Source organism: Triticum aestivum, chromosome 2B (assembly GCF_018294505.1).
Source record: "Triticum aestivum cultivar Chinese Spring chromosome 2B, IWGSC CS RefSeq v2.1, whole genome shotgun sequence".
Lineage (NCBI taxonomy): Eukaryota > Viridiplantae > Streptophyta > Magnoliopsida > Poales > Poaceae > Triticum > Triticum aestivum.
The window spans coordinates 209,443,309-209,470,799 of record NC_057798.1 but is presented as its reverse complement, the minus strand read 5'-3'; the positions used below and the strand labels follow the sequence as shown (position 1 = coordinate 209,470,799).

General features: G+C 40.2%; 2 protein-coding genes across 2 annotated transcripts; one reads left to right on the top strand and one right to left on the bottom strand.

The window, feature by feature from the left end:
• The first annotated feature begins 6,604 nt into the window (after nt 1-6,604).
• Nucleotides 6,605-13,824, top strand: LOC123044397 (probable amino-acid acetyltransferase NAGS2, chloroplastic). The gene is made up of 10 exons (XM_044467128.1): nt 6,605-7,025; nt 7,910-7,997; nt 8,949-9,157; nt 9,382-9,533; nt 9,761-10,148; nt 10,767-10,864; nt 11,472-11,583; nt 11,682-11,841; nt 12,676-12,748; nt 13,461-13,824. The coding sequence occupies exons 1-10, from the start codon at nt 6,711-6,713 to the stop codon at nt 13,612-13,614; spliced, it is 1,749 nt and encodes a 582-aa protein (XP_044323063.1). The 5' UTR covers nt 6,605-6,710; the 3' UTR covers nt 13,615-13,824.
• A 1,508-nt stretch (nt 13,825-15,332) lies between these two features.
• On the bottom strand, nt 15,333-17,145 carry LOC123044396 (cysteine-rich and transmembrane domain-containing protein WIH2). The gene is made up of 3 exons (XM_044467127.1): nt 16,934-17,145; nt 16,643-16,823; nt 15,333-15,590 (listed from the first exon to the last, which is right to left on the bottom strand). Exons 1-3 carry the CDS (start codon nt 16,980-16,982, stop codon nt 15,545-15,547), a joined length of 276 nt encoding a protein of 91 aa, XP_044323062.1. The 5' UTR covers nt 16,983-17,145; the 3' UTR covers nt 15,333-15,544.
• Nucleotides 17,146-27,491: the final 10,346 nt, after the last annotated feature.

The window sequence follows — 27,491 nt, the reverse complement described above, 5'->3', positions numbered from 1 at the left end:
TTTCCCCCTTGGTGGTTGCCCTCTCCTTCCCCTCCAACCTATATATACATGAGGATTTTGCTCTTCTGGACTTACAAGTTTAGGAGCTTTCTCTAGTTCTTCTAGTTCTTGCTCTAGTTGGTCCTAGTTGACTATTAGAGCTTGGCTAATCCTCTTGCCCTCATAAAGAAGCCATGTGTGGTTCTAACCTCTCCCTCTAATTCTCCGACGACAATTAGCTCTGGACGGCGAAGCGCTGCCGGATCGTGAAGGCTGCATGCTTACAACCAAGTAGAGAGGTCATGCTTTCGGTCTTCAGTTCGAGGGACTATTCGTGGGCAGTACGAGGGATCGTTCATCGACGGTTCGAGGGACTCCAAGTATGGTCTACACCGACACGTTCTTCTTCCGTTGCAACTCGGTGGCGGTAACGATCGTGATCCCAACCTGTGATGCATCTTCATATTGATCTCGGGTGATCGTAGGTGCGGTTTTTTTGTTTTCTAGTACGTTTCTCAACAACAATACCAAGTTATCCTCGTTACCGATTTTGTTCCCTTTACTCGTTTTCGCATTCCGGTATCATCGTGATCCTATCATGTTGTGTCCAAGCAGACAGTAATGGATGCCATAATACCTAGTGGGCCTAGAGAGTATAGAAAAGCACAATATGTATGGAAAAAATAGTCATAAGAAATATAAGTTTTAAAATGTGAATCAGTATTTGGACAATACTAGACATGTATATAGAAAATGTTCCTGTTGTAGAAAAAAATGTACAAATGTGTATGAAAAAAGTAGAAATAAAAAAAATATTTTAAAATATGCTAATCATGTATTTGAAAAATGTGAAACGTGTATATATAAAATGTTCCCGATGTACAAAAAAATAGGGATAAAAATGGAGCCGAAACTTTCAGCTTTTCGAGACGAAAATGGAAACAAAGAGGAAAAATGGAAGTGGAAATGAAAATTTGCAAAATGAAAATGGAAACAGAATTTTTTATGCGGAAACGAAATGATGTTTTCCGGTGGAACAACCGCGAAAACGTAATTTTCTATTTCCGCTAATATGGAGCTTTCGGTTTTGAACGTGAGCGCATGGCTATTTTGCAGCCCAACGAACATAGTTAGGCCATACACACTTGGCAAAATGGCCCAGATAGCCCAATGTCTATAGCACTACTACCATGTCAAGCATGGCAGCATACAAGCAGAATCCCTAATCGACCATGCCTCCTTCGCTGACGTAGCCTATTATTATACTCCCTCCGTCCGGAAATACTAGATACATCCATTTTTTCGCGACAAGTAATTCCGGACGGAGGGAGTAATATTTTGTAATCACCTTATCAATTGAATAACTTTGTTGGTTTTCTTGTTCTTTCCCTATAGCTTAAAGGGTCTTTAGTTCCGATGAACACTCCACTTTTGTCTCCGCTTCCGTGTAGTATTCGCTCCATTTTCATTTCTGAGAGTATTAATTTTTGTATTTCTTTCCGGTGTTTCCGCATTCATTTCCGCTTTCGCAAAAATATAAAAACAAATGTGACAACACCCAGTATTGGCCCTTTCCGCTCGCTCTCATCCCTACAAAAAATGAATAATGTCTATCTATATTTTCTATAAAATGTTAATCATGTATATAAAAATATACGATATGTATGAAAAAAGTAGACATTAAAAATATAAATTGTCAAAAATGTTAATCACATATTTTGGGAATGTTAAGTATGTATATAAAATATTTTCTTGTTATATATGAAAATGTACAAATATAATGAAGAAAACCAATAAACCCAAAAAATAAACACAACAAAACCAGAAAAACAAAGAAGAGAAAGAAAACACAATTAAAAATAAGAAAAAAGAAAGGAAAAAACCATTAGCAACTTTGAAGGAAATGAAGAAAAATGATGAAAAAACAAAAAAGAAAGAAAGAAAACCTATGAAGAAATAAAAGGAAAGGAAAAAGGAAAAAAGATAGAAAAAATTGACGAAGCCAACACGTAGAATGAACGAGCGAATGACTGAGCTAGTAGCGAGCGAGCGACCACGCTAATGGGTTGGCCCATGTGTGCGAACCATTCAGGCAAAACAGATGATATCTCACTTTAAGTGAGACTAGTAAGGCACACATGCATTGCACGCATGAGATTTGACAACAAAATTATGAATAAATATCACACTATAGCATGTAAGTTTTGAGCCATATATGCATGATGTAGATGTTCGTTTAGTTCTTATAGTTCATCTCATTCAAAAACAATTAGTTTTATAAAAAAATTAAGATTCATGGGATTGTGAATTGTAAAGCATAAAGTAAAAAACAAATAATGGTAATTCATTTAGAAAAAAAGTTTAGTCAATTATACGGAAGATTCTAGAACAAAGGAGAAGTGCTTGTCTTTTGAGGGTTGTGCATTATGCTTAAATTCAATCATGTAGTCTTCTAGATTGTACATGTGTGGCAGAATTTGGTGGAATGTAGATGATATCCAACGGCCAGTAGTGCTCGAATTTGTCATCTCTGCACCGTCGGATTGGCTTCATCCAACGACAATCTTTCAAAGTTATTCACACACTATATAAGGGTATAGATATACTATTCGTGCGGAGAAGCTACAGTGTTATGCCTGCCCCTTAGCGGATTGCATTTTTCTATTTCTTTTGAGGGGTCGTTAGTGGATTGCCAAAGGCGAGACAACATGCCCCCTGGCGGGGGCACCCCTATATCTCACCTTCAATGAGTCCAGCTTCCGACTTGCTGAAGGGGTGAGCAAGATGGACCGGCCCATGCACGCGGGAGGCCAAAACCTCTTTTCTGTTTTGTCTATGTTTTTTGTTTTTGTTTTTGCTTTATTTTTGTACTTATTTTATACTTTAAAATATTCTAAAAATATATAATACAAAAAATACTCTACAAAAACATTTGGAAAAAGTTGAACAAGTATTTAAAAAATGTTAATCAATGTATTAAAAATGAGGATTTTTTATCATCTATATAAAAATGTTAATCAAGCATTTGAAAAAAATGTTGAAAAAATATTAAAAAATACTAATCATGCATTTGGGAAATGTTAAACGTCTTAAAAGACCATGTACTAAAACAATGACGAATGTTTTTGATCAAAACTATAAAACTTTTAACCAAGCATTTGGAAAAATGTTGAACAAGTAATTGACTAATGTTAACCAAGAGTTTAGAAATTGTTAAATGCGTATAAAAAATGTTGACCATGTATTAGAAATGTTAATCTTTTTATTTGAAAACTGTCAATCAAGCATTTAGCAGAATGTATAGAAAATATTGACCATGTGTTCAAATAATATTAATCTTGAATATGAAAAATGTTAATCAAGGATTTTAAAATATTTAAAATATGTATAGAAAAATTAATGACAATACATTAAAAAAATTGTATTGAAAAAATGTTTTTGTCATATAAAAAAATGTTAAACGTGTATTAGAAAAATGTTGTTGACATATAAAAAATGTAGAATGAAAACAAAAAGAAACAAAAAAACCCAAAAAATTGAAATAAAAAATAGAAATAAAATAAACCAATGAAAAAAGAAAATAAAAAACCTAAGAAACATATGCAGAATTAATGAAACAAATAAAAAACCAGAGAAGAAAAAAAAGAAAATAAACAAAAAATAGAAGACAAAAACCTGAGAAAACCAGCTCGAATTGCCTCAAGATGGAAACCCCCAACTAATAGCCATGAATGCGAATCGGGTGGGGTGGCTAGCAGTGTCAGACTTCTCCCTGGAAGTATTGGGATCCAACCTCGCGCGTGCTCCTCTCTCTCCTCCTATTGTTTCAGAAGTGCATTGATGAGCTGGTCCAGTTGCTTGCGCAAGGAGCTTTTCATCTTAATGCTAGACATAGCTTTCGCTCACGAGCACTTATCTCGCATTCAGCGAGACCTACGGTTCTCTGGCTGAAGGGGTCTCCAGTACTTGGGCCGACTCATTCGTGCAGAAAAGGAAAAGGAGAGGAGAAAACGGAGCGAGCAGGGAACTCTAACCTGATCTCTTGAGGGAGAGCACAGCTAGCCACTCGGTTTGGCTGGGATTCTGACAGAGTTGTAGCGATGGTATAGCTAAGTCGAAACAAGTCGGGTTTTGCACTATATCTTCTCGTTTTTTCCTGTATTTTTTGTTTTGGTTTCTTTTGGTTTTTCACCATTTTTTCTCTATTTTCATTCGGGTTTTATTTAATTTTTCTTTTTTGTTTTTTCTTCGGTTTTATTTATTTATTAATTTCTTTTTTCATTTTTTTCATTTTTTCTTCTCTGTGTTTCATTTTGTTCCGTATTCTTTTGTTAGTTTTCTTCTTTATTTTTTATTTATCTTTCTGGGTTTCAATGCTTTTTTTGTTTCTTTTTGTTTTTCTTCTCTAGTTTTTGTTTATTTTTTATTTTTTATTCTTTCTACGTTTGTTTCTTCATTTTTTTCTTTCTTGGTTTATTTTTTTCTGTTTTCATTTTTTGCTTTTTATTTGTTTCTTTTGATTTTCATTCTACATTTTTGTATATGTCAATTTGTTTTCCTAATACAAGTTTAACATTTTTTAATACAAGTTTAGCATTTTCTAATACATGGTCAACATTTTAAATGATTGATCGACATTTTTCAAATACAAGATTAACATTTTTCTATGCACATTTACATTTTTTTTTCAAATGCTTAACTAATATTTTCTTATTTCAATATTAAACATTTTTAACACATTGTCAACATTTTTTCTATACACATTTAACATTTTCTAAATTCTTGATTAACGTTTTTGAAATACTTGTTCAACATTTTCAAATGCTTGATTAACATTTTTTATATACATTACCGAAAAAACTCAACATTTTTTAATAGTTGGTCAACATTTTTTCATACAACTTTAACATTTCTCAAATGCTTGATCAACATTTTTCAAATAAATTTTCAACGTTTTTAAATACATGATCAAAGAATTCATCATTTTTTAATACATGGTCAACATTTTTGTACACATTTAACATTTTCCAAATACTTTATCAACATTTTCCCAAATGCTTGATTAACATTTTGATATATGTTATAAAAAATTCTATCATTTCTTAATACCTAGTCAACAGTTTTTCTATATACATTTAACAATTTTCAAATGCTTGTCAACATTTTTGAAATTATTGTTCAGAAAATTTTCAAATGCTAGATTAACATTTTTAAATACATGATAAAAAAAATTATACAATTTTTTGTACACATTTTCCATTCAACATTTTTGAATTGCTAGGTCAAATTTTTTTGAAATGTTTTTATGTAATATATATATTTAGAATATATTTTAAAGTATAAACAAAATAGAAAAAGTAAAGCAAAAAACGAAACAGAAACCGTTAAAAAATAAAAAAGGAGGTTGTGGCCTTCCGCGCTCCTGGGCTGGCCTATCTCGGTCTCCCCTCCTACCTTCTCGCTGAAGGCGAGACATAGTGGCGCCCACTTTCGCTATACAAAAGAATAACATAAGCTTTCGCGGGAAGTGACATATATCCTTTTCTCAAAATCACTAGTTAAGGAGTACTCGTTGCAAAGATTACTCCCACCTTCCTAGGTTGCGATGTGCGCCACTTGTCATAACCCGTGAGTTTTCCCTTTTTTCATAGATTCATTTATTCAAAACGTTTTATCTCTTAAACCATGCGTCCAAATCTCGAACCGTTTTCACCCTTGGATTCCTCGCGTCGAGATTTTTAAAACTAGACCCCATATTGATAGGTTTGACGAACTTTTTTTACGGAAAATCAGACAAAAAAACCGAACCGGGAGCACGTTTTTTCCCTTTCCAAAAGAGACACGCCCGCGACTCTCATGAAAGCAAAACCGTGCCTCTCACGGAAGAAAAAAAAGAAACACGTTTTTTTCGTTTCCGAGAAGGCACGACCGTGCCTTTCACGAAAGCACAACCATGCCTCTAACGGAAGCAAAACCGTGCATCTCATGAAAGAAAAAAAACAAAAAGCACGTTTTTTCCCGTTTCCGAGAGGCACGGCTGTGCCTTTCGCGAAAGCAAAACCGTGCCTCTCTCGGAAGAAAAAAAATAAAAAACACGTTTTCTTTTTTCGTTTTCTGAGAGGCACGGCCGTGCCTCTCGCGAAAGCACAACCGTGCCTCTCGCGGAAGGGAAAAAAAAGAAAATGTGTTTTTTCCTTTTTGAAAGGCACGGCCGTGACTCTCGTGAAAGCAAAACCATATTCTCGTGGAAGGAAAAAACCGTGTTTTTCCTGTTGTTTTTGTTCCAAAAGTTAAGAAAGACCAATCAAAAACCGAAATGTCGAAAAAAATAATAAAACATTTTAAAAGCCAAAAACGTGTGCGAAAAAATAAAAATAATAAAATCCGGAGGAAATGCTCAGAGCACGACACGTGACGGGCGGCTGAGAGCACGTCAAATGACGCTGATCGTTGTGAGGCTTCCGAAGAAGGGCTCGTTAATTAGTTGGTCTCAAAGACAGGAGACTGGCATCCGGGCCGCCGTAACAATGGGCTTGAGCCGTAGAAAGGTAGCTCGTGTTTCGTGTCAAGGGCCAAACGATCTGCTGGTTGGTCTCCAACTACGCGCCAACTCGCTTGCTGAAACAACGGCCTACTCGTCGCAACTCGCAAACCGCAGGAGCGCGGACTGTTTCCCTCCCCACTTCCCCAGTCACGAGGCCTAGGGTTCGTAGGTGGGTCCACTTGCTTACATGGCTTCTATGGTTGCCGCCGCGCGCCTCGCCGGCGGGGTCTCGCGGCTGTCGGCTCAGGGTTCTACTGCCCGGGGCCTTCCGCCCGGTAGCCTCCGGCTTCCCCCGCCGCGCCGGCGTCTGCGCAGCGTCCGGTGCTGCGTGGTTCGCCATCCCGGCGGCGGCGGCGGCGGCGGCAGCGTGGACGCGGGGGAGGAGTTCGTCGGGTTCTTCCGGGAGGCGTGGCCGTACATACGGGGCCATCGTGGGAGCACCTTCGTGGTCGTTATATCCAGCGAGGTTGTGTCGGGGCCACACTTGGACCGCATTTTGCAGGTACTATGATTTCTTAAGTTGAACTGAGCTGGAGTGTTTTGGGTTTTCGTGTTCATTGTTCGTATGAAAGAGCATGCCATTCTTCCATTTAGTCATGGGGGCCGAACCATGGAATTGTTTTATAGCGATTCTAATTATCCAACATAACTTACTTTTATTACAAATGATTCAAACAAAACTGTTTATCCATTGGCCGGCTGGAGATTGTATGAGATGGATGGACCATATGGTTCATTGGACTTGATCTATGGGCAAATGATCTAAAGAAAGCAATCAAGGTATAGTTTGGATTGCAGCCCGCGGCTGCCCTACCAAAGTTTTGGCGTTGACCGCTAGTATTGGCCGCTGTTTGGATCGTAGCCAGTCTTTGCTGCCCACGCCAATTTTTTGGTCGTTCGTTCAGATTCAGCGCCCGCGCGTTGGCGAAACGGCGGCGGCCAAAACCTTCGCCAACAATTTGGCGAGCCCGATATTGGCGGGGCTGGTGTGGGGGTGAGCCAAACAGCCCCATAGTCACTAGAGACTGGACAGCTGCAAGTTGTAAGAGTATGGGTTCGTTGGACTTAATTTTATGGGGATGAGAAATGAGGGACAGAACGAGAAGCAGCTTAGTTTTTTCTTGGTACATAGTTGGAATGAGGGTCTTCTGCGAACATGGATTCAAGACTATAAATGGCCCCAACTTTACTAGGAAAAAGGAGTAAAAATCACTGGTTTTCCTGGCAGGAGTATGGCATTATTTTTTCATTCATGTGACTGAGCTTAGGTGCTACTGTTATGCTGCATAGATTTATCATGTTTTGTTGTCATAAAGTTCACATCATTATGGATTCCTTCCATTTTCTAGCTATTTAGGGAAATATTACATTTTCAATCATATGCAGGATATTTCACTACTTCATGGTCTTGGCATTAACTTTGTTCTTGTTCCGGGAACACATGTCCAGATTGACAAACTATTGTCAGAAAGAGGTTAGTTCTGCACATGTAGTAAACCAGTCTTCTGTCACTCACATCTGATCATACTTATGCTACTAACGATTGTATATTTGTTCTTACTTTCCCATCTATGGTTTATCTATTTATTTAAGTTTACGACACAATATTTAAGGGACCTTCAGCATATAAAGGTACCTAAAAAAACTTAAAGATAGCTTAGTTCCTGAAGCACACTATGCTGGATAACTAGAAACACAGTCGGACACATTTTGCAACAGCACCATGATACCTTACTAGTGAACTCTACCTCTTTGAGAAGTACGTCATTTATTTCATCACTTCTGCCCCACTCCCCACCACAAAGCTTCCGTGGCACTTCCAAATGTGATTTGCAGAGCGATTGTGAAACAGGGACTATGTTGACTAAACTGCTGCTTACATATGTAGAATTTGACAAGTCACATTAGATGAAAGCAGCAACTTATTAGACCATTGGCAGGTGAGAGTATCCCCAACAATTTGTTACTAAGCTCATTGCAAAGCGAAGAGGGAATATCTGAACTCATCAATAGTATCAAACCCTCCAATAGGTTTTTACTTAGACCTTTTAGTAAGATAAAACCACATTCAATGTTGTGGAGCCACACGATGAGTTTTCTTAGTAACAAGGGTCTCTCCAGGAGACCATATGCTTGTTACTGGTGTCTTGTTTGGGGAGCCAAGCTGTTTCCATCATAGAGTAACGAATTCACCATCTTCCCTCATCTTTTCTCTTCCACATTTCCTAAATGCTGATTTGGCATGGCATGACTTTAGTAACAACTCAGGTGGATTGGTGGAAATACTCCGATGATGATGTGGACAATAAGTTTCTTCACTATTCTTGTCCTTTGCATTTTCTAACACAGGCTTTATTTTTCTTCGAACTATATTTCTAGTATTTTCCTGTTCCTGCATGTTCTCATCCTATGAAACTTGCTGTAGGAAGGAAGGCTAAGTATGTTGGTCAGTACCGAGTTACCGATTCTGATTCACTAGAAGCTGCAATGGAGGCAGCTGGCAGAATAAGGTTAACAATAGAAGCAAAACTCTCTCCTGGCCCTCCAATGTTAAACCTCCGTAGACATGGTGTTATTGGCCATTGGCATGGTCTTGTGGATAATGTTGCAAGTGGCAATTTCCTTGGTGCTAAGGTGAATATTTATAACTGTAGTAAAATATTTGAGATTGGAGACAGCTATAGTACTGGGAGCCCTATCCATCTAGTTCTGCATTTAGGCATTTGAGTGCCTATGTACCTCCTTGCGTGTTATTTCTGTTTATTCCTCTACATTTTTTTACCTCTTATCTTCTACTGAACAAAAGTTGGCTGGAGGTCCTGCAATACTGAGTTTATGCAGCTAATTTTTTTTGGCAGAGAAGAGGGGTAGTTCATGGTGTTGATTACGGATTTACTGGTGAAGTTAAGAAAATAGATGTTTCACGGATAAAAGAAAGGCTTGATAGTGATAGCATTGTTGTTGTGAGCAATATGGGATACTCAAGCTCAGGAGAAGTTCTAAATTGCAAGTATGTTATTTTCTCTACTAGTCGTTTAATTTCAGTTTTTGATGATTATATGCTTGCATTGATTTTCTCTCTAAATTATGCGTATATTATATGAGAAATATGTGTGAATTTCCTGTTTTATTTGAAAATTGCTAAATAACCACACCATCATTTTTTTCTCTGTAATTTTGTATATATTGTGGGTAACCTACTAAACAAATTAATTTTCCTTGTTTTTGAACATTCAGCACTTACGAAGTAGCCACTGCATGTGCCTTAGCCATAGAGGCGGATAAACTTATCTGCGTTGTGGACGGTCAGATATTTGATGAGAATGGACGAGTCATTCATTTCATGTCTCTGGAGGAAGCTGATATGTTGATCAGAAAGCGTGCTAAGCAAAGTGATATTGCTGCAAATTATGTCAAGGTGGTTGATGAGGAGGACCATGAACCATCTTTGAACGGAAAGGGGCACCTTAATGGGTACGCTGCTTCTTTTCGAAACGGTTTGGGTTTTAATAATGGAAATGGTATTTGTTCTGGTGAGCAAGGGTTTGCTATTGGTGGTGAAGAGCGATTAAGCAGGTCAAATGGCTATCTTTCTGAGTTGGCTGCAGCTGCTTATGTATGCCATGTAAGTGGCGTACCTTCCACACAACATTTTTTATTTTGTTTCTGCTTTAAGATCTACTAGTTTATCTACAGAGCATAAGATGAACATATCTTTCTTTTTGAAATGGTGTCCCCCAGAAAGTAGCAACATTGTTTCTGCATTTGCCATTTGCTTGTTGTTCTTGTTGAATTTAACTATTGCTATAGTATCACAGTGTCATGCTGCTATGCACCTATGTCTTATTGGATCCACATGTTTTGAAGTGTGGCAGCAATCCTGTTTTAGCAATACTAGTGTCACCTAACGTGTTGCCAGATCTGAAAAAGCTGGCACATTGAACGACATAAGGAGTACCCTATCTTAGTGCATCACTATTTTGCTGTAGCTTGGGTCGATGTCCCTGTTGAGGACTACAGTACAGTAGTATCCAGGAATCTAAAGCCTTTGGGTGAGTGTGGTTTGAGTAGAAGGTGGCATGCCGTGTGATACTTGTGTTTGCTCTTTCAATAAAGCAAGAAATGTTCCTTCAAACAGTGAAATATTCGAACCATGTTCCGAATGAAGCGTAAGCTGCAAAGTTCCATGGCAGTCTCTATCACTTAGATTTGACTGTATACATTTATGTCTTCCTTATGCTAGGGTGGTGTTCAAAGAGTTCATATCATAGATGGTACAGTTGATGGATCACTGTTATTAGAATTGTTTACAAGAGATGGTGCTGGGACAATGATTGCGAGGTATTCTTAACGTATTTCTTTTCATTTTCTTATTTAGTTGAAAGGCGTTCGGCCTAGCTTATGTTGAAAGCCAACAATGCACAAATCAAATTTTTGTACACAAAAGTCTAGGTCCAGTACACAAGCCAATGCTCCCATGCCTGCTTTATCCTTCTATTGACTTGGATGCATCTCATAAACTCATTAATATCTTTCTTTTTCTTATTCTTGATTCCTGTAAGAAACACTAGCATGTGAGAAATTAGATGCCTCTAACAGTTTCAACATAGTATAGAGTATTACTGTACTGATAATAAAATATCTACTTGTGAGCTGGCTTGGACTGGTTGATAAGGTAAAGGAAAAAAATAATAACCATGTGTTACACACCCAAGACACTACAGCTTCTATGTTGTTGCTATTCATGTCAGCAGCCAGTAGATCTTTTTGCAAGTTTAGCATTGATCCATAATATATGTCAAGGCTAAAGAATGAGGATACATATCAAACGTGTTTCTGAAGCAAATATTTCACCATGGTATTCTTTGTGCATTAAGATGTCTTTTGAATCTAGGCTGTACAAGCTATCACAGTCAAGATTCATGTCCTACCTATCACATTTTTTCAGGGATGTTTATGAAGGAACAAGAATGGCGACGGAGGAAGATCTTCCTGGCATAAGAAAACTTATCTACCCACTAGAGGAATCTGGTGTTTTAGTGCGAAGAACAGATAAAGAGGTGTGTTAAGATTTTGAGAATCTGTTATAACGAATGCTTCATTCTCTTCATAGTTAGTACATAGTAGTGCTAAAATGTTTCTTTTCTCCAACCTTCAGCTTCTTGAAGCGTTGTATTCATTCTATGTTGTTGAAAGAGATGGTTCAGTCATTGCATGTGCTGCTCTCTTTCCATTTCCCGAGGACAAATCTGGTGAAGTTGCTGCAATTGCTGTATCTGAAGAATGCCGAGGAAGAGGTCTGGGGGATAAGTTGCTTGGTAAGTTCATTGCCACATGCATTATTTTTGGTGTTCTGGAAGTAGCAACCAACTTGTAGTCTCAAAGATGGTGTTCTATTGCATCATAAATATTTCCATTGCATAATATACTCTGGAAAGATTCACCCATATTAGTGTACGTCTGGTGGTCTTGAACTGTGCTATAGCTAAGAAATACAGGGTTAACACAAATTTGTTTCTGCTTGACAATGTTCCGTAGCCCAATCTTTAACATTCGCAATGTTTTACATCGATATGTTTAATCTTAAAATTCATGGATCCATGTCGAGGTATGCAGTTGACTGGTTTTCAAAACAAATTGGGGTGTCATTTCATAAAAACAAAACTGTTAGCGACAGCGCTGACTTAGCGGGATTTGCTATTTATGATTGGTTGTTGCAATTCCTGTTCAGCCATAGCTTTTCCCAAGCACATGGACACACATGTTTCAGTGTGCCCAGTTCACTCATTTGCCGTACACATATACCAACTCAAAAGGATTAAAAAGATAGAAAAGAAACCACATCAAAGAATATGGTGGTGAGGGAGTCCCTTTTTAACTAGCTAGTGTACTACTAACCATCTGATGATGAAAGCCAGAAATCTGATTAAAATGATGGAGAAAAAACCATAAAAGAAAATGGTGATGATGGAGTTTAACTAGCAAATCTGCTACTAACCATCTGATGGTGATGGCCAGAAATCAGAATGTTAATTGGGCGATTTTTCTCTCGTGTTCTCAGAAACATTAAAAGAGCTCCCACATGTCGGTGTTAGTTTCTACTATTAATGATATTGCACACTTTTTTACTTGTGGTTGTGGTTATGCTTCAGATTACATTGAGAAGGAGGCATTATCCTTTGGTCTTGGCAGACTATTCTTGCTTACTACACGGACAGCCGATTGGTATGTACCTATATCCTCCTCTTGGCGTATATATAGCAGGTTTCATATCCCATGACTAAGGACAAAATGGGTGACCTCTCTATTATCTTAGTGCAGACATTAAGTTGTCAGTTAGCTCTAGTTCAAATATCATGCCAGTCTTAGAGATATTCAATGCACTAGGCTCTGTTAAATCCCAAGTTTCATAGAGAAAGCTTCCCGTGGTCTAAGTGAAGTTTCATGGTCTTTCTTGGGTGTAGATTTGTCAATTTCTTTCACATGATTTCACTAGGACATCTCTAATGGCACACTGCAACCATTTCTTAGAGGGTGCCACTTTAGCATTTTGTTCATGTAGACGAGAGAATATGAGAGAATAAAGTTGTTTCTGCAACAAAAAATAACATTGTTGCTAACACTAGTTGCATGGAACAACCAAACATGCTGTTTGAGGCCACTGTTGTTTGTAAATTCAGTCCACCAAAATCTATTGGCGAGGTTAAAACTTTGGTGAAGAAACAATCTGTTCTACTGGAGAGCTTGTACTTGTATCATAGCGCATGCGGTTGTATTGTTTCTCTCTGACCTAGAAAAAAACTTGTTGGGAGAGCCCTTTCGACCTGTTACACACTCCAGAGTCCAGAATGTTGAAGTGCAATGATCAATCACATGGGAAATAGACATTGATTCAGCTTTTCATATGTTTGCTTGTGCTTAATTTGAAACGATGCAGGTTTGTGCGACGTGGCTTCTCAGAGTGTTCGATTGAATCTATTCCTGAGCAGAGAAGAAAACGCATCAATCTGTCACGTGGATCAAAATATTATATAAAGCAGCTCCAGCCAAAGCATGCTGGTGTCCCTGTCAACAATTTTGCTGGCAGATGATAGGACTTCCAAAGAATTTGGTGAGAGTGAGACGAGATATCTGCACTGGTTACATCAAGGCTTTTATATATGTTAGTTGTAATTTCAGATAGAAATATAACTGCAGCCTGTGATAGCGGCTCTAAAATTTTCTTTTACTTATGGATGTAAAAAGGACACTTTGTGACACAACAGAAAACAAATATCAGAGGAATTTCTATACAGAAACCATCTGCATGCGATATAATGATGCTTCCCTGGAAAAGCAATTGATGATGCCAAATGGAGGTGTGCATGTGCTACCCCCCTGATTGAGTCGGCCTGTTCACTTATGGGACGTACTCTACACATCTCTTAAGAACTACTCCCTCTGTACCATAATGTAAGACGTTTTTTGACACTACACTAATGTCAAAAAATATTTTACATCTCTTAAGAACTACTCCCTCTGTTCCATAATGTAAGACGTTTTTTGACACTACACTAATGTCAAAAAACATTTTACATCTCTTAAGAACTACTCCCTCTGTTTCATAATGTAAGACATTTTTTGACACTACACTAATGTCAAAAAACATTTTACATCTCTTAAGAACTACTCCCTCTGTTTCATAATGTAAGACGTTTTTTGACACTACACTAATGTCAAAAAACATTTTACATTATGGGACGGAGGAAGTATATGAAAAGAAAATGGTAACGGAAAGTATGCGCTCTTGGTGGCGGTTTTCTTTCTTTTGCTTCCACCTTGATTTCGATGTACACCCTCCGTGTGAATTGCCAAAGCAGCTTATATTTAGGAACAGAGGTAGTAAAAGCTTGAAAAAGTGAGCCTGATGCTTGATTCCTGCGATGTTTTATTCTTATGATGATGATGATTTCCTTTTGCCTGGATTGAGAAGCAAAAGGCGTTTCGATGTGTCGCTGCTCCGGAGAACAAATCAAATGGAATACTTCGCGTGGAGGTTTGCCAACTTATCAGATGCTGATATGCACCGCACATGCATGCCTGCATGCCGAAATTAGCTTGCAGTTGGCAGCACGCATCCTTTCGAGCCGGCAGCTAGCCGGAGAGGAATAAATTTCATGGTTGGATATATTCCATCTTAAAGACCCGGAGCACATGCATATGCTGGTGCACTGTACTGTGCTGCCCAAGGTGGTGGGTGCCTTCATTGTTGGGCGTGACGCACACACGATATGGAATTAGGCAACGTAATGTCATCATCAGTGTGAGAATCTAAAACAAAATGTCATCATCAAGTAATAGATAAGAGGGATTACACGTCGACCTGTGCCTGTATACATGGCGTGCTTTGCTTAGCCTCGACACTTTGAATAGATGGTGCTCCCATCATCCCTTTGCTTATGGAAACTTACCATAAAGACGGTTGGATAGGAAGTGTTGGGACGAATACATGCGAGGGAGTGGGTGTCTCTGGTGATTGCAGGCAAACAATCACAAAATATAAAGAATCACCCAATGTAAAACGCTAGAAAAAGACCTACAACGTCCTTAATACTTCCAACAAGTATAGCACGTCAAGAATTCCTGCGGGCTCTGCGGGGCGAGATTGGAAGAATCGGTTAAAGTACAGTCCAGTCGAAACCTCAGACTCAACCCGACGGCTAAACCGCGAGTATCGATGGAGACGTGCCAGAAAAATCAATTTGGACACCACAACCGCGAGTTGGATTCCACCACCAGAGACAGAGATAAACCGACACAATATAGAATATACACACGGAAGGCACCAGGCATAATATAATCATCAGTCGACAACCAAGCGAATAGTTGCAATGCAGAGAGGTTCATAAACATGGATCAAACAAAGGAGGCGATAATGCCCGACGAGAAATAATAATTAAGCTACTAGCAGCATTTCTCCGTCAGAGAGGATAGCTCAGTCCCAGTTCCACGAAGTTGATCGTCGTCTTTCCTCCTCCCTCCTCAGAAGCAGGCGTCCAGGAGACAGCAGCAGCAAAGGGCGGCCAGGCTGTCGCAAACAAAATGTCAACAAGGGAATCATGAGACAGAACATCCAAGGCAGGATAAAGTAGCTGCATAATATACTGGCAGCATTTGCAACAAGTATATGCCTATGGCCGGCATAATGAAACATTACGCGAATTAATTCGAAATGCCCAACCATGCACGCAATTTTCAACTGTTAAAATAGGAGTATATACTGACAGTTTAGTGCGCGGGCATCTAAATAATTAGTACTGTACTGTAACCAATCTGATCGAGAATCTCCGGTGGGACGAGAGCCATTCTTCATGCAATTTGCAACTGTTTTTGGTAAGTATACTATAAACAGTTAGTGCGTGAGCATCTACGTAATTAGTACTGTAATTAAGCTGGTTGATAATCTTGGGTCAGAGGAGAGCCGTTCTTTGGTAGTAGTACCGCGTCGTCAACGGAAATATTAATTCCCGATTCCCAGGTTGCGTCGTCCCGAAGGAATCTAATCTAAAGAGAGAAAAGCCTATTTCTATACCACGAACATTTTCTGATCTCATCTCAATGCCAGTCCAAAACGCATGTGAAACGCCTCCCGGAAATCGTGACCTCCAAAACGCATGTGAAACGCCTCCCGGAAATCGTGACCGCGGAGACGCATTTTTTTCGGTTAGTGCTGGCTGCTGGCTACACAACAGATGACTTTGACTGCATCCGAGCCGTCAATTTCAAGATCGGACGGTTCATGCCACGGCATGAGGGACGAGACAACCCCTCGCCGCGGGGAATACGTGTGTGCTTTGAGTGGAGCGACCGACACGTCGTCTGAGACCGCGACTGCTCTCTCTCTCTCTCGCCCTTTCCCGAGGGTTCGCTCACGCGTCAAGTCGCGGTCCCCACCCACGCAAACGTGCAAGAGACGGCCACCGACGGGGAAAGGGGACGCCGCCGGTGTGCCCAGGCAGATCTGACCCGGCCGATCATGATTTCCAGCCCTCCGAACAAGCCCCGGACGGACTTTGATCTAATCTAGCGCTCGGGACACCGCAGGTAGGGAAAATCGAGGAGATGGGACGAGGAGCTTACCATCCCTCCATGAAGGAAGGCCCGCTGCTCTGCTGCTGCTGCTGGTGGGGCGGCGGCTGCTGCGCATACTGCGGCGGGTAGCCCTGCTGGGGGTAGCCGGCCGGCGGGTAGCCCTGCGCCGGGGGTGGGTAGCCGGCCGGAGGGTACCCCGGCGGTGGGTAGCCGGCCTTGTCCCCGTAGCCTGAGGATTCAAAGATTCACAGGCCAAGATTCAGCACAAAAAGAGGAAAGGGGCACCGCGCAGGGAAAGGAAAGAGAATCGATGGAGACGGGAATCGACGGGGTGCGCACCTTGCGGCGGCGGGGCGCCGACGGGTGGCTGCTGGTTGTAGTAGCTCATCTTCTCCTCCTCCTCCTCTGGCTCCGCGGTCTCTCGCTGGTTCCTCGCGCCGATCGGAGCAGGCGCAGCAGGGCTTTGTTTGAGACGCTGGGGTTTGGGTGATTTGGTGGGCGTCGGGTCAGGTGGTTTTTATATAGCGGAATTCGCCCTTTTCCAAACCGCGTCCCGAACGTGGGCGCATGGGCCTGATTGGTGGGGCCGCGTGACGCGTTTGCCCGGCCCGGGTTTCGCCGCGGCGCGCACTTGCCTGGCCGTTGCGACCAGAACGCGTCGCCCGGGCCGGGTGCATTTATGGTTACCTGGTTTTTCTTTTGGCAAATGTGGGTAGGACTGTAGGAGTGCCTGATTTGGTTCCTTTTCCTTCGGTGTACCTGCCAAGCGTATAGCCCGGCCACGCGGTTCTTTTCGCTCGGAACATGCATTTGCTGTAACAAAGATATTTTGAGCCATGTTCGCATACCTCATCTCTATGAACCCATACACATTCTATCACTATGAGTATCACCTAGAGATTGAGATGGCACATCGTTTTAAGACCGATGAAGTCGCGACGGTCGTCTTCGTGGTCGACGAAAACGTCTCCTCCCATTAAACACACATCGCCGAAAGATCTGAAATAAATCTAGGAAAATGTAAGCACCAATGTCAAGTCTGGTGCTTGAATTTTTATGAGCAGAGTAATACCACTGTCCTCCTAACCAACCACATTTTGGTTTACGGCACGCTACGACTGTTGATAAGGCAATCTTATTTTAATAAGTCCGCCACGTAATCTAAGAAGATAATAAAAAAAGATGTTTTTTCCCTTTTTTCGAAAAGGGGGACTCCCCGGCCTCTGCATCAGAACGATGCATACGGCCACAAAAAAGATGTACACTGACTTATTTCGACCATCTCTTAGTTAAAAGAAGGCAAGTCCTTTTTTTATGATTTCTCTCTTGTTTGTCTCAGCATTTATTCTATGCAACACTTCTAAGATGACACCATTGTACATGCCCTGAGACATCTTGCTGTTAAATCTAACTCATGACTTCTTTGATTCATCTATATATCTATACAATATAAAATGACACACACGGGCAGATACAATTAATCTCGGTCATGCCATATCCAACTTTCTAGGTTGGTCAAATGGTTAGTGCTCAACATGTTTAGGGTTCAATTAATATCATATCAAATAGTGTATCAATGTCTGTGCTATAATCAGATATAATTAACATGCAGTTGATATCTACCTAATATCAACGTGCAAACAATTTCCTCTGTAATATCAACGTCCATTGCATGTACGCATTTATAGTAAAAAGAAAGAAAGAAAATATAGGAATAGTGTTTTTTCTTCTATGGTGACATTGTTCACCTATTTGATTCAAAGGAATTGGCCATACAAAAAATGGAGGAAATTTTCCTTAAATTGAGTTTTGAAGGAAAATAAAGGTATTTTACAATCCACTCAAACCTTTTCTACATTCATGTGCACAAGTAAGGAGACAAAAGCCATAAAAAGCATAATATTAGATTCATCTTATCTTGCATATGATTTGATCTTCATTTGATCATATCTCTACTCTTATAAAAAAAGATGGTGATGATAGTGTGCCTGTCATCTTGCAATATAGGTCGTCTGATCTATATCTAACGCATAGGAAGTAAGCTATGACAATTTTGCAAAAAGATACCCGCACCCCTCTCCACATTTGCAGATAAGGTCTTCGCTCGTTCATCTTTGTCTCCCACAAGATAAACTACTCATATAAATGCATCTTGATGTTCCGTGTAATGCACGGGCCTTTTGCTAGTGTTTTAGGAATTCTGTGTTTTTCTTATTCATGCAAATCAAATACCCAAATTCTGCACATGCTTGTGTTTTCACAATGCTTTGTTTAGACATGCGATCCTACCCAATTTATGTATTTTTTGAAACCCTATGATTATGATATGATATTTGAAACACCAGCTTGCAATGTACAACCACATCCTCATACAACATTGTTACTTCAAATCCTCACTGATTCCATTTGTGCTGCCCCAAGGAGCGATGTGACGGTCGCTATTTTTTCGGTGTGGAACTCTAAAGAAACAAAATCTCCTCCTTTCAATTTCTTCTTCACTAGCCTTCCCTCATATGGGATCCCCGAGGAAGAGAATCAAGTTGGCCCTTGCGAATAACTTGATGCACTATCTCCCTTCAACCTTTTGAGCGAAATGTTTTTTTCATATGAATCAGGGAAGCCCTTGTATACAAAATATTGTAGCTGTCATATTTGCATCTTAAGAACAATGCTCATAACTTTAGCATATAAAGTGTAAAAGTGTTCCCTGGGTCTAACCAACTTGATCCTTCGACACGCAACCGGCCTGATCTCAACATGGCAATGGGTACCCGCAACCCGCGACCCAGCGGGCAAAAACCCTATGGGGTAAGGGTTTGGAAAAAATAAATACCCATGTGTTTATAAAATGAGAAAAAATTGTACCCATCGGGTAAGTCGGGTATAGGTACAGGATGGCTTAGGGTTTAGGGAACGCATTCAATATGAAGGAAATATGCCCTAGAGGCAATAATAAATTTGTTATTTATATTTCATTATATCATGATAAATATTTATTATTCATGCTAGAATTGTATTAACCGAAAACTTAGTACATGTGTGAATACATAGACAAACTGAGTATCCCTAGTATGCATCTACTTGACTAGCTCGTTAATCAAAGATGGTTAAGTTTCCTGACCATAGACATGTGTTGTCATTTGATCAATGAGATCACATCATTAGAGAATGATGTGATGGACAAGACCCATCAGTTAGCTTAGCATAATGATCATTTAGTTTTATTGCTATTGCTTTCTTCATGACTTATACATACTCCTCTGACTATTAGATTATGCAACTCCCGAATACCGGAGGAACACTTTGTGTGCTATCAAACGTCACAACGTAACTGGGTGATTATAAAGATGCTCTACAGGTGTCTCCGAAGGTGTTTGTTGAGTTGGCACAGATCGAGATTAGGATTTGTCACTCCGTGTTTCGGGGAGGTATCTCCGGGCCCTCTCGGTAATGCACATCACTATAAGCCTTGCAAGCAATGTGACTAATGAGTTAGTTGCGGGATGATGCATTACGGAACGAGTAAAGAGACTTGCCGGTAACGAGATTGAACTAGGTATGATGATACCGACGATCGAATCTCGGGCAAGTAACATACCGATGACAAAGGGAATAACATATGCTGTTATGCGGTTTGACCGATAAAGATCTTCATAGAATATGTAGGAGCCAATATGAGCATCCAGGTTGCGCTATTGGTTATTGACCGAAGATGTGTCTCGGTCATGTCTACATAGTTCTCAAACCCGTAGGGTCCGCACGCTTAACGTTCGACAACGATTTGTATTATGAGTTATGTGTTTTGGTGACCGAAGTTTGTTCGGAGTCCCGGATGAGATCACGTACATGACGAGGAGTCTCGAAATGGTCGAGAGGTAAAGATTGATATATTGGACGAAGGTATTCGGACACCGGAAAGGTTTCGGGATGTTTCAGATATTTATCGGGGAACCGAGGGGTTACCGGAACCCCTCGGGGAAGTTATGGGCCTTAATGGGCCATAAGGGAGTAGGAGAGGGCAGCCCACAGGGTGGCACCCCCCCAAGGGCAGTCAGAATTGGACTAGGGGGAGGTGGTGCAGGCCCCTCTTTCCTCTCCCTCTCCCTCTCCTTCCCTCCTTCCCCCTCTTGGAATAGGAAAGGGAGTCCAACTAGGATTGGGAATCCTAGTTGGACTCCCCCTTGGCGCGCCCCCTCATGGCCGCCGGCCTTCTCCCTCTCCTCGTTTATATATGTGGCCAGGGGGCACCCCAGAGGCACAATAGATGTTTCTTAGCCGTGTGCGGTACCCCCCTCCACAGTTTACCACCTCGGTTATATTGTCGTAGTGCTTAGGCGAATCCCTGCGCGGATCACATCATCAACACCGTCGCCATGCCGTCGTGCTGACGAAACTCTCCCTCGACCCTCTATTGGATCAAGAGCTCGAGGGACGGCATCGAGCTGAACGTGTGCTGAACACGGAGGTGCCGTATGTTCGGTACTTGGATCGGTTGGATCGTTTAGACGTTCGACTACATCAACCGCATTAACTGAACACTTCCGCTTTCGGTCTACGAGGGTACATGGACACACTCTCCCCCTCACGTTGCTATGCATCTCCTAGTTAGATCTTGCATGATCGTAGGATTTTTTTTGAATTACTACATTACCCAACAGTGAAATCTGAGCCAGGTTTATGCGTAGATGATATGCACGAGTAGAACACAATGAGTTGTGGACGATAATAGTCATACTGCTTACCACCAACGTCTTACTTTGATTCGGCAGTATTGTTGGATGGAGCGGCCCGGACCGACATTACATGATTGCGTTCATGAGACTGGTTCTACCGACGTGCTTCCCACACAGGTGGCTAGTGGGTGTATGTTTCTCCAACTTTAGTTGAATCGAGTTTGACTATGGCCGGTCCTTGTTGAAGGTTAAAACAACACACTTGACGAAAAATCATTGTGGTTTTGATGCATAGGTAAGAACGGTTCTTGCTAGAAGCCCGTAGCAGCCACGTAAAACTTGCAACAACAAAGTAGAGGATGTCTAACTTGTTTTTGCATGGCATGTTGTGATGTGATATGATCAAGACGTGATGAGATATAAGTTGTTGTATGAGATGACCATGTTTTGTAGAAGTTATCGGCAACTGGCAGGAGCCTTATGGTTGTCGCTTTATTGTATGAAATGCAATCGCCATGTAATTGCTTTACTTTATCACTAAGCGGTAGCGATAGTCGTAGAAACAATAGTTGGCGAGACGACAACGATGCTACGATGGAGATCAAGGTGTCAAGCCAGTGACGATGGAGATCATAACGGTGCCTTGGAGATGGAGATCAAAGGCACAAGATGATGATGGCCATATCATGTCACATATTTTGACTTCATGTGATGTTTATCCTTTATGCATCTTATTTTTCTTAGTACGACGGTAGCATTATAAGATGACCCCTCACTAAATTTCAAGGTATAAGTGTTCTCCCGGAGTATGCACCGTTGCTACAGTTTGTCGTGCCGAGACACCAAGTGATGATCGGGTGTGATAAGCTCTATGATACGTCTCCAACATATCTATAATTTATGAAGTATTCATGCCATGTTTACTATTGTTTTTATATGATTTTGGTATGATTTGATTAGAACTAACCTGGACTGATGTTGTTTTCAGCAGAACTACCATGTTGTTGTTTTTGTGCAGAAATAAAAGTTCTCGGAATGCGCTGAAAATCAACGGAGAATTTTTCTGGAAAATATAAAAATAATGGAACAAAGAGTTACTGGAGGGGAGTCCCGTAGGCCCCATGTGGGTGGAGGGCGCGCCCACCCCCTAGGGCGTGCCCCTGTGCCTCGTGGACTTCCCGTGGGCCCCCCTGACTTGTTCTCGACGCCAACCTCTCGTATAAATGCCCAAACCTCCAGAAAATAACCTAGATCAGAAGTTCCGCCGCCGCAAGCCTCTGTAGCCACGAGAAATCAATCTAGGCCCTATCTGGCACCCTGTCGGAGGGGGCCACCATCACCGGAGGACATGGAGGAGGATCCTGGAGGGGCCATCATCGCCATGAAGGCCAAGGACCAGAGGGAGAACCTCTCCCCATCCAGGGGGAGGCCATGGAGGAGGAAGCACGAGGGGGAGAACCTCTCCTCCTCTCTCTCGGTGGCGTCGGAGTGCCATTGGGAGGGGAATCATCACCGCGGTGATCGTCTTCATCAACATCATCATCACCACCCTCATCTCTTTTACGCAGTCCACTCTCCCGCACCCCGCTGTAATCCCTACTTGAAAATGGTGCTTTATGCCACATATTATGATCCAATGATGTGTTGCCATCCTATGATGTTTTGAGTAGATATCCTTTGTCTTTGGGATGATTGATGATCTAGATTGGTATGAGTTGTATGTTTTATTTTGGTGCTGTCCTATTGTGCCCTCCGTGTCACGCAAGTGTGAGGGATTCCTGCTGTAGGGTGTTGCAATACGTTCATGATTCACTTATAGTGGGTTGCTTGAGTGACAGAAGCATAAACCCGAGTAAGGGGGTTGTTGCGTATGGGATAAAGGGGACTTGATGCTTTAATGCTATGGTTGGGTTTTACCTTAATGATCTCTAGTAGTTGCAGATGCTTGCTAGAGTTCCAATCATAAGTGCATATGACCCAAAAAGAGAAAGTATGTTAGCTTATGCCTCTCCCTCATATGAAATTGCAATTACGACTACCGGTCTTGTTAACAATTGCCTAGGACAATTCCGCACACCGATCCATCATTGTTCCACACTCGCTATTTATAATATTTAGTAATATATTCTAACTTTATGATAGCAGCAACTACTTTTATATTTTAGCTCTTCGATGCCATGCAAAGTTATCCTCTTCATACCCACAACATAGTTTTCTTTCTTGTTTCTAGTTGGAAGCAAATGTTCGGTGTACGTAGAGTCGTATCAGTGGCAGATAGGACTTGAGAGAATATTGATCTTACCTTTAGCTCCTTGTGGGTTCGACACTCCATACTTACCACTTCCACCTTTGGGAATTTCTATGATAATTCCCTGCACTTGGGGATTATCAAGCTCTTTTCTGGCGCCGTTGCCGGGGAGCAATAGCGTGGGGGTGATATTCTCGTGTGTGCTTGTTTTCTTTCTTCACTAAGTAGATTTTGTTTTTCCTTTTTGTTTCTGTTTAGTTGTGGGTGAATCATACAAAAAAATTAAAAGAATGAAAATACAAAAAAATTTACTAGCCTATCTTTCCTAAAAAGTTTTTCAATAAGAGAAGTGATTGGAAGGTTATGCATTGGAGAAGTGAGGGTCGACCTTGAACACTTGTGTTCATGCTCATGGAAACAATGTAAATTTTTTCATGGAAGCTTCTCATCCCCTTGTATATATCCATTGTATTATAAAAATAATGTGCCAAGCTTCGGTTTTAGGATGATTAGATTGCTTGTTTACTATGTGCAGTAAAAAAACAGAAAGTTTGGCTATAGCGCGTGAACTTAATTTTTTTACTGGAAAGTCAAATGGGTCTGAAACTTTTTGCACATTGCTTCTGTACAAATTGTTTAAATTTTCATATTTTTTTTAGAATTGTTTGGAGTTACAGAAGTTTACTAAACTTCCAGATTACTACAGACTGTCCTGTTTTTGACAGATTCTGTTTTCTATGTGTTGATCGCTTATTTTGATGAATCTATGGGTAGTATCGAGGGGTACAGACCATGATGAAGTTGGAATACAGTAGATAAAGTGCTAATATGAAATTGGAACGAGTTTGCAACAGTACCTGAAGGTAGTGATTTGCTTTAGTATACTAACGGATCTCACAAAGTTTTTGTTAAGTTTTTGTGGATGAAGTGTTCGAAGAACGAGGAGTTACCGATGTGAGAAGAACAAAGAGAGGCAAGAGTTCAAGCTTGGGGATTCCCAAGGCACCCCAAGTAAATATTCCAAGGATACTCAAGCATCTAAGCTTGGGGATGCCCCGGTTGGCATCCCATCTTTCTTCTTCAACAATTATCGGTATACCTCGGTTTTTGTTTTGTTCACATGATTTGTGTCCTTGGTGTTTTTCTTTTTCTTTAAGAACCATGCTAGTATGAGATATCCCTTCATTGATTTATAGAATGATTCATGTGCTTCACTTATATCTTTTGAGTATGACCTTATAGAATGCTCTTTGTGCTTCACTTAAATCTCTTGAGTATGGTTTTATAGAATGCTTTGTGTGCTTCACTTATATATTTTGAGCTTGGATATTGGTCAGTCTACATTAATTGTAGAATGCTCCATGAACTTCACTTATATCTTTTGTAGTATGAATAATACTATCATCTAAAGCAGGTTTGGAAGAGTGTCGACTTTAGTTAGTAATGATTCCACTATTTCGGAAGAGGTTCCAATTGATTATGAGAATAAAGTTGCTATCTATGATGATTATTGTGATGACATGTATGCCATAAAGAATAATGTTAACCATGAAACTTTCCATCATGATTTTAATTTTCAATTGGATTATGCCTCACATGACAGTTATTTTGTTGAGTTTGCTCCCACTATTCCGAATGAGAAGAATTTTGCTTATGTGGAGAGTAGTAAAATTTCTGTGCTTGTAGATCATGAAAAGAATGCTTTATGTGATGGTTATATTGTTGAACTCATTCATGATGCTACTAAAAATTATTATGAGGGAGGAATACATGCTTGTAGGAGTTGCAATAATATCAAGTTTCCTCTCTATGTGTTTAAAGTTTTGAAGTTATACTTGTTTTGCCTTCCTATGCTAGTTGATTCTTGTTCCTATAAATTATGTGCTCACAAAATCCCTAGCCATAGGAAGTGGGTTAGATTTAAATGTGCTAGTCATATTCTTCATTATGCTCTCTTTATATTTCAATTCTTATCTTTTATGTGAGCATCATTGAAATCATCATGCCTAGCTAAAAGGCATTAAAGAAAAGCGCTTGTTGGGAGACAACCCAATATTTACCCTTACTGTTTTTGTGTATTTACATGATCAAGCTACTGTAGTAATCATGTTTTATAGATTTTGTTTCAATAAAGTGCCAAGTAAGACCTGTGGGAAGACTTGGGTGAAAGTTAATGTGATCTTGCTGTAAAAAATAGAAACTTTGCGCTCACGGGATTAGCTGTCATTTTTTTATAGAAGAGTGCTTTTGAGTTGATTCTTTTTGCAGAATATTAATAGACAAGACGTCCAACAATTTATTTCATAATTTTTGGAGTAGCAAAAGTATGGTTGCTGTTCAAATCATTACAGATTGTTCTGTTTCTGACAGATTCTGTTTTCATTGCATAGTTTGCTTGTTTTCTAGTTTCTATGGCTTATATTTCTCAATATAAATTGTATAAATGATTTGGTACAGTAGGAATTGTGTGAGAACAATTATGAACCTTGTCTTTGACAGTACCAATGTGAATGGTTTACTCTTTATCATACTAACCCATCTCACGAAGTTCTGTTAAGTTTTATGTGATTGAAGTTTTCAAGCTATGGGTGAGATATCGATATGAGGAGAATAATGAGTGGAAAGACCCTAAGCTTGGGGATTCCCAAGGCACCCCAAGGTAATATTCGAGTAAGACTCAAGCACCTAAGCTTGGGGATGCCCCAGAAGGTATCCCCTCTTTTGTCTTCAAAACTATCGGTATACCTTACTCGGAGCTATTGTTTTATTCATCACATGATATGTGTTTTGCTTGGAGAGTATTTTCAATTTTAGATATGATCAACATAGTGATGTTCACCATTGAAAACTACTCCATCTCACATGATGATCAGACATGGTTTAGTTGATATGGATCACGTGATCATTTAGATGACTAGAGGGATGTCTATCTAAGTGGGAGTTCTTAAGTAATATGATTAATTGAACCTTAATTTATCATGAACTTAGTACCTGATAGTTTTTGCATATCTATGTTGTTGTAGATCAATGGCTCGTGCTACCGTTCCCTTGAATTTTAATGCGTTGCTAAATTGAAAGATGTGAAGGAAATATGCCCTTGAGGCAATAATAAAGTTATTATTTATTTCCTTATATCATGATAAATGTTTATTATTCATGCTAGAATTTTATTAGCCGGAAACTTATTACATGTGTGAATACATAGACAAAAACAGAGTGTCACTAGTATGCCTCTACTTGACTAGCTCGTTAATCAAAGATGGTTAAGTTTCCTAGCCATAGACATGAGTTTTTATTTGATTAACGGGATCACTTCATTAGAGAATGATGTGATTGACTTGACCCATCTGTTAGCTTAGCACTATGATCGTTTAGTTTATTGCTATTGCTTTCTTCATGACTTATACATGTTCCTATGACTATGAGATTATGCAACTCCCGAATACTGGAGGAACACTTAGTGTGCTATCAAACGTCACAATGTAACTGGGTGATTATAAAGATGCTCTACAGGTGTTTCTGATGGTGTTTGTTGGGTTGGCATAGATCGAGATTAGGATTTATCACTCTGTGTTTCGGAGAGGTATCTCTGGGCCCTCTCAGTAATGCACATCACTATAAGCCTTGAAAGCAATGTGACTAATGAGTTAGTTGCGGGATGATGCATTATGGAACGAGTAAAGAGACTTGCCGGTAACGAGATTGAACTAGGTATTGAGATACCGATGATCGAATCTCGGGCAAGTAACATACCGATGACAAAGGGAACAACGTATGTTGTTATGCGGTTTGACAGATAAAGATCTTCATCGAATATGTAGGAACCAATATAAGCATCCATGTTTCGCTATTGGTTATTGACCGGAGATGAGTCTCGGTCATGTCTACATAGTTCTCGAACCTGTAGGGCCCGCACGCTTAACGTTTGGTGATGATCGGTATTATGAGTTTATGTGTTTTGATGTACCGAAGGTTG

What these genes read in the sequence shown, in the direction of transcription:
- LOC123044396 (XM_044467127.1), bottom strand. Translation starts at nt 16,982, where the DNA reads ATGAGCTACTACAACCAGCAGCCACCCGTCGGCGCCCCGCCGCCGCAA. An exon ending in CGGCGCCCCGCCGCCGCAAG is followed by an intron (nt 16,824 to 16,933) that starts GTGCGCACCCCG and finishes TTGAATCCTCAG; the next exon opens with GCTACGGGGACAAGGCCGGC. An exon ending in CCTTCCTTCATGGAGGGATG is followed by an intron (nt 15,591 to 16,642) that starts GTAAGCTCCTCG and finishes TGTTTGCGACAG; the next exon opens with CCTGGCCGCCCTTTGCTGCT.
- LOC123044397 (XM_044467128.1), top strand. Translation starts at nt 6,711, where the DNA reads ATGGCTTCTATGGTTGCCGCCGCGCGCCTCGCCGGCGGGGTCTCGCGG. An exon ending in CAAACTATTGTCAGAAAGAG is followed by an intron (nt 7,998 to 8,948) that starts GTTAGTTCTGCA and finishes AACTTGCTGTAG; the next exon opens with GAAGGAAGGCTAAGTATGTT. An exon ending in CAGCTGCTTATGTATGCCAT is followed by an intron (nt 10,149 to 10,766) that starts GTAAGTGGCGTA and finishes TCCTTATGCTAG; the next exon opens with GGTGGTGTTCAAAGAGTTCA.